At 43.6% G+C, this 15,887-nt stretch overlaps 1 protein-coding gene across 1 annotated transcript; it reads right to left on the bottom strand.

Moving 5' to 3' along the window:
• Window positions 1-5,896: 5,896 nt before the first annotated feature.
• mlec (malectin) lies at window positions 5,897-15,887 on the bottom strand. Its single transcript, XM_012852094.3, has 6 exons — window positions 15,581-15,887; window positions 14,896-15,134; window positions 10,711-10,889; window positions 10,432-10,608; window positions 7,558-7,615; window positions 5,897-6,220 (listed from the first exon to the last, which is right to left on the bottom strand). Exons 2-6 carry the CDS (start codon window positions 15,098-15,100, stop codon window positions 5,976-5,978), a joined length of 864 nt encoding a protein of 287 aa, XP_012707548.2. The 5' UTR covers window positions 15,101-15,134; window positions 15,581-15,887; the 3' UTR covers window positions 5,897-5,975.

The raw sequence follows: 15,887 nt of genomic DNA, 5'->3' as shown, positions 1-15,887 counted from the left end.
TTGGTACAAAACAGCAAATGATAAAGAACATTTAAAAAGATAAACATGAGGAAAACAATGTTTACGGTGTCAATGGTATTGGCACCCTTTGCTGCAAATCATTATGAAAACCCAATTTGGCTCACCTGTTGCAAATCACAGATATGGATAACCTGTGATGAATCGCCTCCACCCATGTGACATGAATTATACAATAAATGATCATTTTGGTGTTTTAAAAAGCCCCCTGTTATTGCCCCTTCATGTGTGACAATGGTGAAGACAAAAGGAGCTGTTTGAGAATACCAGAAATGCTAGTATTTCCCAGCAAAAGACCATCTCCAAAGACTTTGGTATCCCTGTTTCAGCGGTGCATAATGTTATTCAGAAGTTTTCCAGGCATGGAACTGTCAAGAACCTGTCTGAACGTGAGGGGAAGAAAAAAATTGGTGACAGAAGTCTTCGAAGGTCGGTGTGAATGGTGAAAAAACAAAAAAAAGAGACACATCTAAAGACATGAAGACCAACCTGGAGCAGTTTGGTGTAATTAGTTCAACAATTACCACACGGCGCACAGTAAACAAAGCGGGGCTTCATGGATGGAAGCCTAGGAAGACCCCATTGCTCAAGAAAAGACATAAAAAAAGAAAAGATCTTCGCAAAAGAGCACCTGGACAAACCTCAAGCCTTCTGGGACAATGTTTTATGTACAGATGAAACAAGAGTGGAGCTTTTTGGTAATAAATGCATGCAAACGGCATGTTTACAGACGGCACAATGAAACGTTTAAGAAAAAGAACACCATACCTACAGTCAAGCATGATGGGGGACCCATCCTTTCAAATTACAATATGTTGAAATAATTGTCTTTGTTAAATTACTTTGGACCTCCAATTGAAAGATCCTGCTCATATAAATTTGGTACATATCCATTTAATTCTGGAGATATTCACTCAGTTATGCAAAACATGAAGGGGTGCCAATAATTGTGAGCAGGACTGTATACTGTGTGAAATCTTTTGAGTATGAGTTGCACTTTTTGAGATGGCTTACTGACATTTTTTCAATGATCTAATTTATCGAGATGCATCTGTACTAGGTGTGGTTGGGTTCAGCTCTGCTGTATATTTAAGATATGCGCTTCTAATCAAACGCTGGTGGAAAACTGCGGCCAGAACACCTGAACAAACAGCTGCAGCAGGTCCTCTCCAATGACGTTTGCTAGCCTCGCCATAACTCTGCCAGGAGAATGTATTCAAGGTTAACAGGCAGTGAAAAGCAACCTGCTGGGGGTTCCAATAATGAAACAATTTGAACCACATTCTGATAAAAATAGCACATTTATTAAAAAGATACAGCATAAATCAGCAATTTTCCCATCTTGCATCTTGAAATATGCCACATCTGCTTGACAAGATCAGGGGTCTTACAAATATTCCTCAACCTGCCGCCGCCACCGCTGACATTTACCCAACGTGTGTTATCTACAGGATGCGGAAAGCAAACTTGTTCTCTCCCAACAATCGCGCCGTGCGACTGCCAGCAGAGCTCGCTGATCGTAGGCAGGCAACCGATGAGCTAGTGGTTCTGTTCTTCAGCTGCGCCTCACAGCGAATGAATCCACTCGGCCATTCTATTCATTTCTATTAACAGCAGCAGCTCCTCCGGCTCCATGTGGCTCACGATGGAGGAGAAATAAGGGTTTTCCATAAATCTGAAGACATGTTTTTTTTTTCTATCAACTGCTTTATCAGGTGGTGGTGGTGGTGTGGGAGGGGGATGAATGAATAGAGAAAAAAATTAAAGTAGAGATGCACTGACTCATTCACCAGGGCTCAGAAAATCTAATTTTTCCTATTTTGTTAAACGCATCAAAACCAGGAGCCACCACCACTTTCAGGCTAAGAAAGCAACAAACAGCAGTACGTACTGTGATGCCCCTTTTTGGAGATTAATAAAAGCCAGATAAAGGTTAGGGATCTATGATTGGAGACATAAACTATGATAATTCTGACTTTATTCCATCTTATATGTTACAGTTCTTGGGATAAAACAAATAAGTAATCCGTCAGACCTCACAGTAAATTTAGAAATCGACCATAAAAAAGGCGGATCGGTGCATCTCTAAATGAAAGTAATCTTAGGTGACTGAACAAAAGAAATCACATAGGGTGATGGCATTTCTTTGGTTCCTGTGTGGCAAAAAAAACAAAAACAAACACTCCAGTCTAGTTCATTCAGCTGTGAGAGGGACAGACGACAGGTCCTTAAAAACCACAGAGGGATGGATTTGCTTTTGGCTGGCTTTGCTCCTATTAAAAATCGAGGTCAGTGAGTCTTTAGATGTAATAATTCTGCTGATCTGCTTCTTAATAAGAGCCGTTACGTGGAATGAGAATCCCTGAAAACCGCCCGACAACGAAAGCAGCCAGGATGTTCTTGTATATCTAACAAAAGAGCAATCTCAAGGCGAATGATGGTAAAGCACAATGTATTCAATAATTCAAGGCAACAAAAAGAAAACAAAAAAATACATGAGGCAGTGCAAAATGTCACACCAACAGAATATCATGTTTCACAAACTCAAAAACGGATCCTGAGGAAGAAAAAGAACTCAAAACAAATCCAGGCATAATATAAAACATCTCCAGGTCAGCCCCGCTCAGATTTAAATTAGATTTCATAAAACTGAAGATGCCACATTAGCTGACCGTTTCTAATCGCCAGGTAACGTGGCTTTTGTCATTTTTCCCCACTCCTCCCCAGAAAGAAAGGCCACCAATTTAAAAACACCCGAACCCCTGGGCAACAACATGAAAGAAACCCCAAAACCACGAGAGCAAAACTGGTTTCTGTACCGTATATATACACACGCGACTGTGTAGAGCGACAGAAGTAGGACTATAGCGACTTTGGTGCTGAATTAATTAAACGCTTGGCATCATTTACAGAAAGAGGAAAGGTGCTTCTGATTTCAGCGAAAACAACAAAAAGGCAGGACTGTGAACGACTGACCAAACAATTCCTGGCACAAAGCTCCTGAAAACCGTGCATCAGAAAAAAAAAAAAAAACAACAAGAGGAGAATCATCATCTTCCCTCCCGAGCACCGCTTACGCCGATACTGGAGAGGGAAGGCAGGAAAGGAAGCGTCAGCAGGAGGCGAAGGGTATTTAAGACGCGTTTGTGAAACCAGCAAAAAGTTTCTAAGTCGTCCTTGGAGTAAGAGCAAAGCACTTAAAGGTGGTAACTAGATCCAGAAACAGGAGGGTTCACAAGGACTCGACCAAAACCTGGGGGCCAAGCGCTGCGTTTCATTCCTGGCGGACACGAAGACACCGTCATCACAAGAACTAAGACTAACCAAAGCGGACTTTCAGAAATCCACACAGGGAAATGAACGGCAGACGAACCGTTAAGACAACATAGCGTGAAAAAGGCCAAAGGGAAAGACGAGGAGAATTAAAACGTTAACGCGTAGCCGTTGGTAAACGGATATTTCTTTTTGTTGTGCTTTCTCACCTTCGACTGCAGGTGAACAGAGTTGCCGGCGCACACGAGGAAAACCTGAAGGGTGAATGAAACGAGCGCTCATTTGCACAGATACAAAACACCACCGAGGAGATCACTCGGTTAACGACACGATGGAGGGACGGGTTGATGGCACACGAGAGAATACGCTGCTTTAAATGGAAAAACAAAAAACACAACAATAAATGGCCATAGGATTGAAAAAAAGAAAGGAAATCTAAACGTTCCCCACTCTGCTTCAGATGAAGAGCGTTCTTTATGCTTGTTGTTGCCAACTTCAACCGTTGAACCTTAAAACCAAACCGCCTGTTGAAATAAAAAATAAAAAAAGACCAACTTCTCCATCTGCTAAAGAAGAAGGAACAGACACTCTTTGGTGAAACAAAAAGGCAGCCGTGCAAAAATAAATGAATGTATGAATGAAAGAAAAGCAAATAACAAAAAGGCACAGGTGCATCTCAATAAAAGTAGATATAAGCAGAATGTTTTATCATTTATTAAAGGTCATTTAACTCAAACCATTAAAAAAAAAAAAAAAACAGATTCACTGTGTAGTGATACGTTTCAAGTTTCTGCTACTTTGATGTCTCTGGCTTCCAGCTAATGATTTAGTTTCTGAGAAAATGTAAATATTTCATGGGACCAATAAGAAAGGCTTTTAATGTAGGAATGTTATGGGCTCGTTTTGGCCAACATGGTCACGGAGGAGTGAACCACGGCTAAATCAGTTCACACTGCGCCCAATCAACATGTATTTGAAAGTTGAGTGGAAGGAAAACGTGTGGTAGAAAAAGAAGAACAAGTAACAGAGTCACCGCGGAGAGCCACAGGTTTCTGCAGTCGGTGCCGATTTATGGAGCTACTTCATCTCTTGGTGTTTTTTTTCCTCCTTTTATTTGAGCCCAACATCGGGGCGTGGCCTAACAGCACATTTTAAACGACATCTCGTTTCCACTTCTCTGTTGAGAAGCTTTATGCAGACGCTGATATCATTTTCCCTGCTTTAGTGGCTAGAAAAGCGCCCAATCCAAGAACGGCAAAGAATCCATGTAATAATGTCAAGAAGATGATGAGCGGTACCAAACCCAGGAATGCAGATGAACCGAGCTTCTCTAGCAAAGCCACCTGGGCTTCAATAACACCTCAGCAGAGCCGCACGCTCCAATAGTGCAGATATTCATACAAAAAGAGCCTAGATCAGATTTTTAGTTTATATTCTGGATAAATTTTCTGTAGACAGAGATTTCTGTATTAAATATTGTTTTATTGGTCTGATGCAATATTGAAAACAAATTTTGGATTTTGATGTGCTATAATCATCCAAATCAACTGAACCCCCCCCCCCCCCCCCCACACTTGAAATGAATCACCGTGTGGTGAATCTATCGACGCTTCCCTTCTTCTGAACTGAATCGCTGAACTAAATGTTTTCCATGACGTTCCTAATTTATTGAGATGCACCTGAGTAATCCTTACTGGCGCTCCAGCATTTCACAGCATAAACGTTTGCCTTTGAACAAATACAACCTATCGGTAAAGGGTTCAACAACACCCTGATGAATCCATGTTTGGAGTGATGATAAAAAGCAACGAGCCTCGTCGCGGCTGGATGTTCCTAACCACTACGAATCAGAAAACAATCCAAGGGTGGTTTTCTGCTCACAGGCCTGTGAAACCCCACGTTTACATGAAGGCAAGCAGACTCAGACAGCCGATGAAGTGCCAGCCACAGAGCTGGGTCAAGCAGAACTCCCTCCGTCTTTCTTATGGCAGGTAGATGACGGCGTGTCGACAGAAGGCCGGCTAGATCTGAGCCAGACGCACGCAGACGTTTTCAAAGCAGAGGAGCAGAAGCCTCTCAGGTAGACCAGCTCATTCACACTTTCTACTCTACATGTCCAATTTCTAAGCAGCACCGTTATCTGGAGTTTCAGAGAGTCCGCTTCTGTGCCACACCCCGGTAGAGAAAAAAAAACTAAAAAAAAGATGTGTTTAGTTTAGAAAAGTGGCCCAGACCAGTCCCTCTTGATCTGCTGAAATGTGGCTCCTAGCATGAAGGCTGGCTTCTGGAAATCCTGCCCAGCTTTTAAAGTGGAAATGACTAAGATTGTTCAAAGACGTGTCAGCGGAGGTGGATGCGAAACACATTGGAAGAAGCGTGCAGAGTACGCTGCCAACGTCTCCTTTTCGTAACGAAGCAGCACGGCTTCGTCTGGCAGTGGCTTTCCGATAACTTCCTTTTTCTGTCATCCATCATGAGTTTGCCCAAAGCTTCGCCCCTTTCTCTCTCTCTCTCTCTTTCTCTCCTGCGTGTATGCTTGTACCTGTGCTGCTGTTGTCACCTTGACCCCCTCTCCTCCTTTCTCTCTCCCCTCCCTCCCTCATTCCCTCCCCTCCCTCCCTCCCTCTCCGTTATCCCGCGTTCTGGTCATGCCTGCTGGTGTCTCCCTCTCTGTTGGTGGCAGCTCACAGCCGGCAGAGGCAGAACAGCGTGGGGATGAAGACTCCAAACGCCACCAGGATGGGGAACATTAGGCTGCTGTTGTCGGCTGCATAGGGGTTTGGTGTTCGGGGGCCCGACTGGACCCTGTATTTGGACCCTGGCTGGACCTTCTTCTTCCCGCCTTCCTCGCCCACTTCGCTCTCCTCGTCTTCCTCCTCGTCTTCTTCGTGCTTCTCGAGGCCGGGGTGGGGCTGCAGCTTCGGCACATCTTTTAGGTACAAAGCAAATGATGGTTAGAAACCACATACAGCGAGTTTGTACATGTCAAATAAGCTAAACCGAGCACAACGGAATAACAGTGCCTTGCAAAAGTATTCATACCCCCATTGTAAACACAAACTTCAGTCTATGTGATACAAAGAAGAGGCAGTGCATTATTTTGATGAAGAAAGTTATATTTTGTAGAACCACATTTTTTTGCAGTTACCGTTGCGAGAGCTCTGCGGTATGGCCCAAGCAGCTTTGCACATCAACAGACTGATTTTGTTGCCCATCCAACCCATCTCTTTGTAGACCCAGAATGCTTTTCACTGCAGCTTTAGCTGTTTGCTAAGGTCATTGTCCTCCTGGAGAGTGAAGTTCTGCCCCAATCTCAAATCTTTTGCAGCTTCCCAAGTGGTTTCTTCCAGGATGTTCCTGTGTTTACCTTTGTCCACCTTCCCTTCCTTACCTGCCAGGCAGCTTCTCCATTACAGCCGAAAAAAAAAAAGTCAGGTTCAAGGTTTCCTGCAACACGCTATTTTGCATACGTCTCATATCACCAGAGCAATTTTCCCTACATGTTTGCTGGGTCCCCCACACAGCTTGCAGTGAAATGGACATCTTTCAGCTTTCCTCTAGCAACTCTTTGATAAAAGGACAGAGTTGTAGAGTGCCCGATTTCTGCAGATCCTCAGTTACTGTGAGTCTCTCAGCCATTCTCTGAGTCTCTGAGGCCTTTACAGAACAGCTGCATTCATAGTGAGATTCAGAGGCGGACAAAGCCAACTTCAGGGAGTATAAACCCTGCCTGGGTTTCCTTCATCCTGTTCACTAAAGCAGGTGATTTTAGTTCCTCTCTGTGCTGCAGAGCTGAAATGCTAATGTTTGGAACCTCTGGGCCGGCTTTTTACTTTCTGAACCTGGATTCCTCACCTTGGAGATCAAAGCACAGACAGGTGGACTATTTCTGAATCAGACGACCTCTGAAGGCATTTCTCTGCCTAGGATTTTATTTTTGTGGGCCTCAGAGTCACACGCTGAATGAAAAGGGAAACCGAAACATTTGAGACTCCCTGTAAAAACTTTCCGTCCACTTTGCAGTTGTCCAGAATCTCGTGTTGTTCTCTCACATCCCAAAACACATTGAAGTTTGAGGTTGAAAACATTCAGAGGGGCATGAATACTTTTTAAGCCACTGAATCAGAGCACACGGTTTACTCAGATTCAAGCGTGTCAAAACATAGCACATTTTGTATCTTTAGTTATACAAAATGTATAACTAAAGATACACGCACATATCTCCTGGAAAATACCTAAGGGTAGTTTTCCAGTCTGAGGGCTCACCTTCTAAAGTCCCCTTCATCACATAGAGCGCACAGACCTTGGGGTTGTCATAATAGCCCTGAAACACAGAGCACAGCTCAATACAGTGCAGAGTAGGTTTTTAAACAACAACAAAACACACTTAATGCCATAAAAATGGAGGGTAACTTGCTATGATGCTCCAGATTATTACCTTTAGAAAAATTACAACCCACCATGTAATAAAAAAAGTTGGTCTGTGCAAATGCAGTGCGGTGCAGATTTATTGAGGCGTAATAAATACAGGGGATTTATTTAGCTGATTTTTAAACAAGTTATATACCTTACCGGACCCACTGTGTAGACATCGCATAGAGTTGGTTTCATACAGATACTCTAGTGTGACTAAATTCTTACATTTATATGATATTAAAAAATAACCTGTTTTCAATTAATTCTGAAAAAAAAAAAAAAAAAAAATCACAACAATCTAAAATGGTTGCTGATTTCAGTATTAAATGACTTCAATTCTCTGAATAAAGATTTATAGCAACGTCTTGAGCGTTTTCTCTAGAATTGATGCTCAGCGTTCTCGCCAGCACGTTTCAGCATAATGGACCGTTAAGCTGAAAGTTGTCAAAATTGGGCTGGAATTAGATCTTAATGAGCGCAACGCAATTAGCTAATAATCTTATAACAGCAGGTGTGTTAGGTTGGTTGACCAGGAGGTTTTATTCCAGATGGGACGGATTTACGCATCTCTGAAACCTTGAAGCATTTAAAATAAACAAACGATGTTCAGCCCAGTGGGGGTTGGGGGGGAGTAATACGGTGGGGTAAAGCCAGCTTGTGTCAGGTTGGCACATGCTCAACGTCACAATGAGAGCCTGGTGAGGGAGAGCCAGAGAAACGCTAATTTGAAAAGAAATTAAATCATAGCTGAACACAACCTCTGTAGCGTGGGAGTTTTTGGGATTTAAACCAAATGACGCCCCCGCTTAATTTGTCTGAGCCGTTATGTCAAGACAATATACTTGTGATATTATGTCGTTATCATATTAGTTGAAAAAGGTCTTCGAATTATTTATCACAATTTTAGAAAATTATCGTCCAGCAAAATTTGCTGTCAGGCCTAGATACAGGTGCTGGTCATGAAAAAGTTTATTTCAGTAATTCCATTCAAAAAGTGAAAATTGTATATCATATTCAATCATTACACAGTTATAATCATCAGAATTAAAAGAAAAAGACAATTGAAATATGTCAGAGAACTAATAAAACCCTGAATTCAGTAACTCAGAAAATTAGAACAATGTGAAAAGGTCCAATATTGAAGACACCTGGTGCCACTCTAATCAGCTAATTAACTCAAAACACCTGCAGGGGCCTTTAAATGGTCCCTCTGTCTAGTTCTGTAGGCGACACAATCATGGGCAAGCCTGCTGACTGAGACAGTTGTCCAAAAGACAACCACTGGCACCTTGGACATGGAGGACAGGACACAGAAGGTCATCGCTAAAGAGGCTGGCTGCTCACAGAGCTCTGTGTCCAAGCACATTAATAGAGAAGGGAAGGAAAATATGTGGTACAAAAAAATGTGAATGACCACACCCTGTGAAACAAAACCCATTCAAAAATGTGGGGGAGCTTCACAAAGAGTGGACTGCAGCTGGAGTCGGTGCTTTAAGAACCACCACACAGACATATGCCTGAGGTCCAGTGGAAGGTTTCCACAGTCAGTGATGGTTTGTGTAGTCATGTCATGTGCTGGACCGCTGGGTTTTCTGAGGTCAAAGGTCAACGCAGCCGTCTACCAGGAAGTTTTAGCACGGCATGCTTCCTGCTGCTGACCAACTTTATGGGGGTGTAGGTTTCATTTTCCAACAGGACCTGGAACCTGCACACAGCAAACTGGCCTGACCTTAACCCCACAGAAAATCTGTGGGTTATTGTGAAGAGAAGATGCAATACACCAGACCTAACAATGCAGAAGAGCTGGAGGCCACTATCAGAGAAACCTGGGCTCTCAGAACAGCTGAGCAGATATACAGACTGATCCCACTCCACGCCGCATTGCTGCAGTAATCCAGGGAAAAGGAGATCCAACTAAGCATTGAGGGCTGTACATGCTCAGATGTTTCATGTTCATACTTTTCAGTGGGCCAACATTTTTGTATTGGTCTTAAGGAATATTGCAATTTTCTGAGATACACAATTTGGGGATTTCATTAGTTGTCAGTAATAATCATCAAAATTAAAAGACAGTTGAAATATATCAGTCTGTGTGTAATGAATATAACACAAGTTTCACTTTTTAAATGGAATTACAGAAAAAAAAACTTTTTCATGATATTCCAATTATACGAGCAGCACCTGTAAATCAGGTCTTTCACTTCATGACAAATCCACAAGTTTTGATGATTCTCCTCCATAACTTTCTTGATAAGGCTGCAGTTTTTTAAACATGTAGTTTTTCCAGTAAACTTGGTTTTATAAACAAGTAAAACTGAATATAATGGAATATTAGTGAACGAAAGCAGCCAAGAACACCAAAATGAAGTGAAACAGAAAGCAAAAGTTTCCATTACTCCTAAAATTATTTCAGGTACTTTTCTTGTTTAGTTAAGGCATTATTAAAAAAACAAAACAAAAAACAAAACACAATACAAGGTTAAATTTATGCAACTGATCAGTGTTATGTAGAAAGTAACACTGTTTATGACAGCGTTCATGATAATTTATCATACTTGACAAAAATAGGGCAAACAGCAAAACCTAATGACTTAATCCAAAGGGTTGAAACGTGTCTATATCTATAAATCAATAAAGGTTTTGTCTAAGAGAAAAAAATAAAAAATAAACAAACAAAACCAAGCCACCCCCTTTTCACAGACGAGACACAAAAACCCCACTCACTTTTACAAACTCCACGGTGAGCTTGCCGTCGAAGGTGGACACCTCTCCCTGCACGCTTAGCTTGCCTTTTTTAATAGAGAAGGGCACTATCTCGTCATGAGCGGTGCTGTGGCCCACTCGGTCAAAGATGTCCAGGTCCTTCACCACCGTGTGGCCGTTCACGCGCACATCAAACACCTGGAGACGCACAGTTTCCAACCAGTCAGCATAAGCAGTTTCCAGGCCTCCACTCACACAGGACCAGACTGCAGGACTTCTGCAAAAAGACAACATCCATACCTTTTGCTGCGACTGCGCGAAGTAAACCTCTGCGTACTTCATGACTAGTATATAGTCTCCGTCGTCAAGGATGTGGACGTCGTACCCGAACGTGTCTTCGTTATAACGCTCCGTCTGGTAGAGAATCTGGTCCTCGGGGCTGGAGCGCAGTATTGGCAGACGCACCCCGTAATCAGAGGCTAGAGGAGAATAACATCAGTCTCACAAGACTTCTTGCATACCAATACTGGACAATGCTCTATGTCAAGCAATGCCCCACATTACACAATCAGTGACCTTTTTCCTAAACGCCAACGGATGGTGTCATTCTGTCTGAAACACCAAGCTATCGCTCTGGGCTTCCTTGTTGATGCAATAAGAGGCGGCTGCCTCTGGAGTACATCCAGGACTGCTTCTCTGGGGGCACAGCGAGAACTACAGGTGGAAGGGACCCCCTGAGTCCCAGGTTAAGTATTTAGGTATTTTACTTGTACTCATCGATTTACACTAAAAACATGTAAAAAGGTGTAAAAGAATCCTGGATTAAGATTTTTAGATGCTACTCCCTTTGATGTCCCCATCTGTCCGTATGAGCTGAGGTTGGCACGGTGTGTAGCCTGCTGGGTGACAGCTGGGGAAAGCACTGATTGGCTCATTCCCCCTGCCTGACTGAAGGCATCCAAACAGATGTTACGTTTGCTCCTTTTCACCTGAGAGGATTAGCAACTGATTGTAGAAAAGCATTACAGGAGTTCACCAGGCGAACAGATGCCAAACAGTGCTAACGAGTCTGAGCCGGTCCGCTGAGGAACCGATCAATAACAGTTTTTCAAAAAAAAAAAAAAGCTAAAAAAATATACATTTACTAGAATTCAGGTGGGTCAGCACATTTTGTGACCAACTGGTGCCAAAAAAACCCAAAAAATTGTTTATAACAATTAATTACTTGTAAGCTTTGTAACTGAATAGAGTGGCTTTGTTTGTATTCATGACATTTAGCAGTCATTTCTGTCTTCCATTAAGTTATACATATACACTCACCGGCCAGTTTATTAGGTACACCTAGCTAGTACCGGGTTGGACCCTCTTTTGCCTTCAGAACTGCCTCAATTCTTCGTGGCATAGATTCAACAAGGTGCTGGAAGCATTCCTCAGGGAGTTTGGTCCATATTGACATGATGGCATCACACAGGTGCTGCAGATTTGTCAGCTGCACATCCATGATGCGAATCTCCCGTTCCACCACATCCCAAAGGTGCTCTATGGGATTGAGATCTGGTGACTGTGGAGGCCATTTGAGTTCAGTGAACTCATTGTCATGTTCAAGAAACCAGTCTGACATGATTCGTGCTTTATGACATGTTATCCTGCTGGAAGTAGCCATCAGAAGATGGGTACACTGCGGTCATAAAGGGATGGACATGGTGAGCAACAATACTCAGGTAGGCTGTGGCGTTGTACTAAGGGACCCAAAGTGTGCCAAGAAACTATCACCCTCCCTACACCATTACACCACCAGCCTGAACTGTTGATACTAGGCAGGATGAATCCATGCTTTTATGCTGCTGACGCCAAATTCAGACCCTACCATTCGAATGTCGCAGCAGAAATCGAGACTCATCAGACCAGGAAGCATTTTTCCAATTTGCTATCGTCCAATTTTGGTGAGCCTGTGTGAATTGTAGCCTCAGTTTCCTGTTCTTAGCTGACAGGATTGCACCGAGTTTCTGCCATGTGATTGGCTGATTAGAAAATTGCGTTAACGAGCACTTGGACAGGTGTACCTCATAAAGTGCATCTCAGATATTTAAAATGAAGAGAGAGAAAAGTTAAATTGTTGGTGGAATATGGACCTTTCAGGTGCTGATTAAACTCACATTTCAAACCATTTTTTTTTTTTTTTTTTTATAGGTGCTTGACAACAATAACTCACTAGTTGGGTGCTTAATAAAACATCTACTAGCCTTCAGCTAAATCAAACACAGTTTAGTTTTTCCCTTTTTGTCAAGATAACAATACACAATTATCTGAAAAAAAAGTGATCTTACAAACACAAACCTAACCCTCGAGCGCTAATCACGTTAGAAGTAATAATCTTAAACTTTAAGCATATTCTGCCGTGTTCAGTAACTGCGGTATATCTTTACATTCAGGTCTGCCTTGGTTCCTGTGATGCTTTAGGTCATTTTTTATATGGATGAGCACGTCTCTAGAAACGATCTAATGTTTGGCAACTTCTTAGAAAGGATGGTAGCGTTTGTCTTTCGATGACTAAAAACTGGAGCATCTGAGCCACCCTGGAACCATCATTTAGCCTGATTGGTGAACTTTTCCACCATGGAGCCCGGTGGTAACTCCTCACACTACTGCTGTGCTGACCAGCCCTCCTGTTGTGAAAATAAAAAGCAATAAAGGCATCATCTATAATTCTGTCATAGTGAGCGCTCTTTATGGCTGGTTCTAAGGCACTAGAGGGCCATGGAGAGGAGAAACTTCTTTTTTATTAAAGGGATTTCACAAACAAGGATTTCTTTTTCCTTTCACTTTTAGAGGATAAAAGACCGCTGTGGATGGGCTTAAAGGCTGGAGCTCTAAACACTGAAATGTTATAACTAACCTGGGAGCCTGAATTATGATCACTTCAGAGGAAGTGTGTGACATGTTCAGATTTTTAAGGACTGGAGTCTGAGACCTCTGCGCTACACTGTAAACGTTCAACTACTACTTCCAATGAAGGATTAACCTGGAGTCTGATTAGTCTCAGAAGTTAGCGCTCGGAGCTGGAAATGACGTGACACCCGAACCGAGAACATCTGAAGACACTCATTTGTTTCGGTGCAACTATTATTAGCAAGAGCAACGATACAATACAATCACAGCTGATTCCTTTTGATTTAGAGGTCTAGCACTAATGGAACATTTTCACAATAGATACTTTGCAGCACATGTGCTTATAAATTGTTAATATGGCAAATTTCACTAGATCCTATATGCATTTCTGACTTCCTCAGTCACATCTCTGATTTCAGTGGGTTTTCTCTCTCTGCTTTACCTTCTGGAAGCTCTGAAAATTGTACTACAGAGCACATCGAGAACACACCATTACTCCCCCTTTGTCCACAGCTGGATAAAGGGGGAGTAAACGGCTGAACTACAACCCATAAAACTCTGCACAACATTTGCATATTTGCACACTTTGCATCATTGCATCTCCATCTAGCATTATAAATGCTACCGAACTCTTAGTCCTTAAAAGCATCCTTGCACAAATGCCCTTGCACAACCCAATTCTGCACATTCAATGGTCTGTATACTGTGACCTTCTCCTGCATTGTTTAAATTTCAATTGTTTTTATAGTGTATTTTAAATCTATGTTTGCTTTTAAATCTCTGCTGCACCTAAAACTGTAATCTAACTTTTACTGCAATTTACAAAGCTGTATGCAACGAAATTTCGTTCTGTACGCACTCTGCATACAAAATGACAAATAAAGTTGTCTAAGTCTAAGCAGACAGACGGCAATTATTCAAAACCTGTCATGGTTTATATTAACAGACAGTATGAGCGCTAGACTAATTTGAATTGATGTAACTGATAGAATTGGGGGTGAGGGGGAAGTCAACTTTTTTGAAATACTTGGCAGTCTCCATTTAAAGGTTCCTGGTAACCTGCCATCAAGGTAAATTCCTACCCAGGTCAGGAGTTTTTGCCCCGGCGCAAACACAGGGGGAATATTAATGGTGGCAGGAAACTAGCTTGGTTCCTGAAGAAGAAGGTTGCTACAGACAAAATGCACCTGAATGTGGATATGAAATACGGATGGTTTTGAAAAATAAAATAATAATTTCACATTGAACAGGCCCAAGAACCTTGAAGTTGATATGGAGACCCTTCAGTGGGGGAGGGAAGAGTTTGTGTAAACCAGGCCCTGATGGCTGCCGGTGTGATTCCCCCTGCTGCTCTGTCGTCCAACTGAACACATTATCACCTGCTTCCTCTCCAAGCTGAGAGGGGCGGGGCTGCAGACCTCTATGCTGACTCTTCATTAGTTTGTAGCTTCTTGCGGAAGCCACGCCACGCGTGGGTCCCTGCTGAAAACCTAAGCGAATCAAACGAAGCAGCCCCTTCCATTGCCGCGGCTCTATCGTCGCCACCGGCGTCCAACCAATGAACAACCCCCCCCCCCTCCTGTCAAGCAGACTCACCTTTGCCGATCTTCCCTTCCAGCGGGTCCTTCTTGTAATGAATGCCGTGCACGTCTACGTGCGCGTCTCCCCCGGCGTTTACAGCCCAGATCACCCGCTCTGCGAGGCTGGGGCCCCCGCCGTCCGCCCAGCACTGCTCGGCCAGCAGAGACAGCAGCGCCGCCGCCAGCAGCCCGGCGACGAGCTGCGCCGTGACCCGCTGCATCGCTTCACACGCCGCGCAGTCTTCCCCCCGGCTCCTGTGGGGCACAGAGAGAGAGAGAGAGACAGCCGGCGTGGGGATCTTTCTCGCAGGAAGCTCAAACTGCGTTTAGACTCCCACCACACACACATCAACAGCCTAACATTAAACGCACACAAGGTTAGCCAGCGAGAGCAGCTAGCCAGCGTGTCTGACTGACATGGAACATGATATCCGAAAGTTAGCCACCATGCTAATATTAACGGCGCTGAGTAGCAGGGATGCGGGAAATGACAGCTTTTCACACGCAGGACGGACCAGGGCTCCGACTGGACCCGGACCCCCCCCCTACATGATGGGTCAGCATTCAGGATTAAAAGCCAGACGCGTTCAGCGGGCAGCGTTGATAAGTTAGCCTGACAGCCTAGCTAACCTACCTGTCTAACCAGAAATTCTCGGTGAATGGGAGCCCGGCTGGCTAACGTAAATGCAAATGTCCCTTACCTTTTTTTCCCCTTCCACCACCGTCCCCTAACCTCTTCTCGTCAGGGGGGGCTCAGCCGTGTCTCTGCTGGCGCGGTGTCGCCAGGCGACCGCAAGACAACCGTGGCGCGTTTACGGTTACTGGCCACAGCCTGCCCCCGACTTTCATTCAATGAGTGGATATTCAAAGTAACATTTGCCCGTACTGCTGCTGCTGCTAACTCCAGCGGGCTGCCAGTTTGAAGGAGGCGGAACTGCCGCGGCGCTACCTAACCTGAGCTCTCCAATCAACGGTGAGTGACAGGGCCGCTGACCAATCACCGCAGCT

The sequence above is a fragment of the Fundulus heteroclitus genome, chromosome 12 (genome assembly GCF_011125445.2).
Source record: "Fundulus heteroclitus isolate FHET01 chromosome 12, MU-UCD_Fhet_4.1, whole genome shotgun sequence".
NCBI classification, from domain to species: Eukaryota; Metazoa; Chordata; class Actinopteri; order Cyprinodontiformes; family Fundulidae; genus Fundulus; species Fundulus heteroclitus.
The sequence above is the reverse complement of the archived record's forward strand: the minus strand, read 5'-3'. Positions and strand labels throughout refer to the sequence as shown.

Coding starts and splice junctions, on each gene's coding strand:
- mlec (XM_012852094.3), bottom strand. CDS start 15,100: ATGCAGCGGGTCACGGCGCAGCTCGTCGCCGGGCTGCTGGCGGCGGCG. Junction 10,609..10,710: donor TCGCGCAGTCGCAGCAAAAG/GTATGGATGTTG, acceptor GTGCGTCTCCAG/GTGTTTGATGTGCGCGTGAA. Junction 6,221..7,557: donor GATGAAGGGGACTTTAGAAG/GTGAGCCCTCAG, acceptor TGTACCTAAAAG/ATGTGCCGAAGCTGCAGCCC.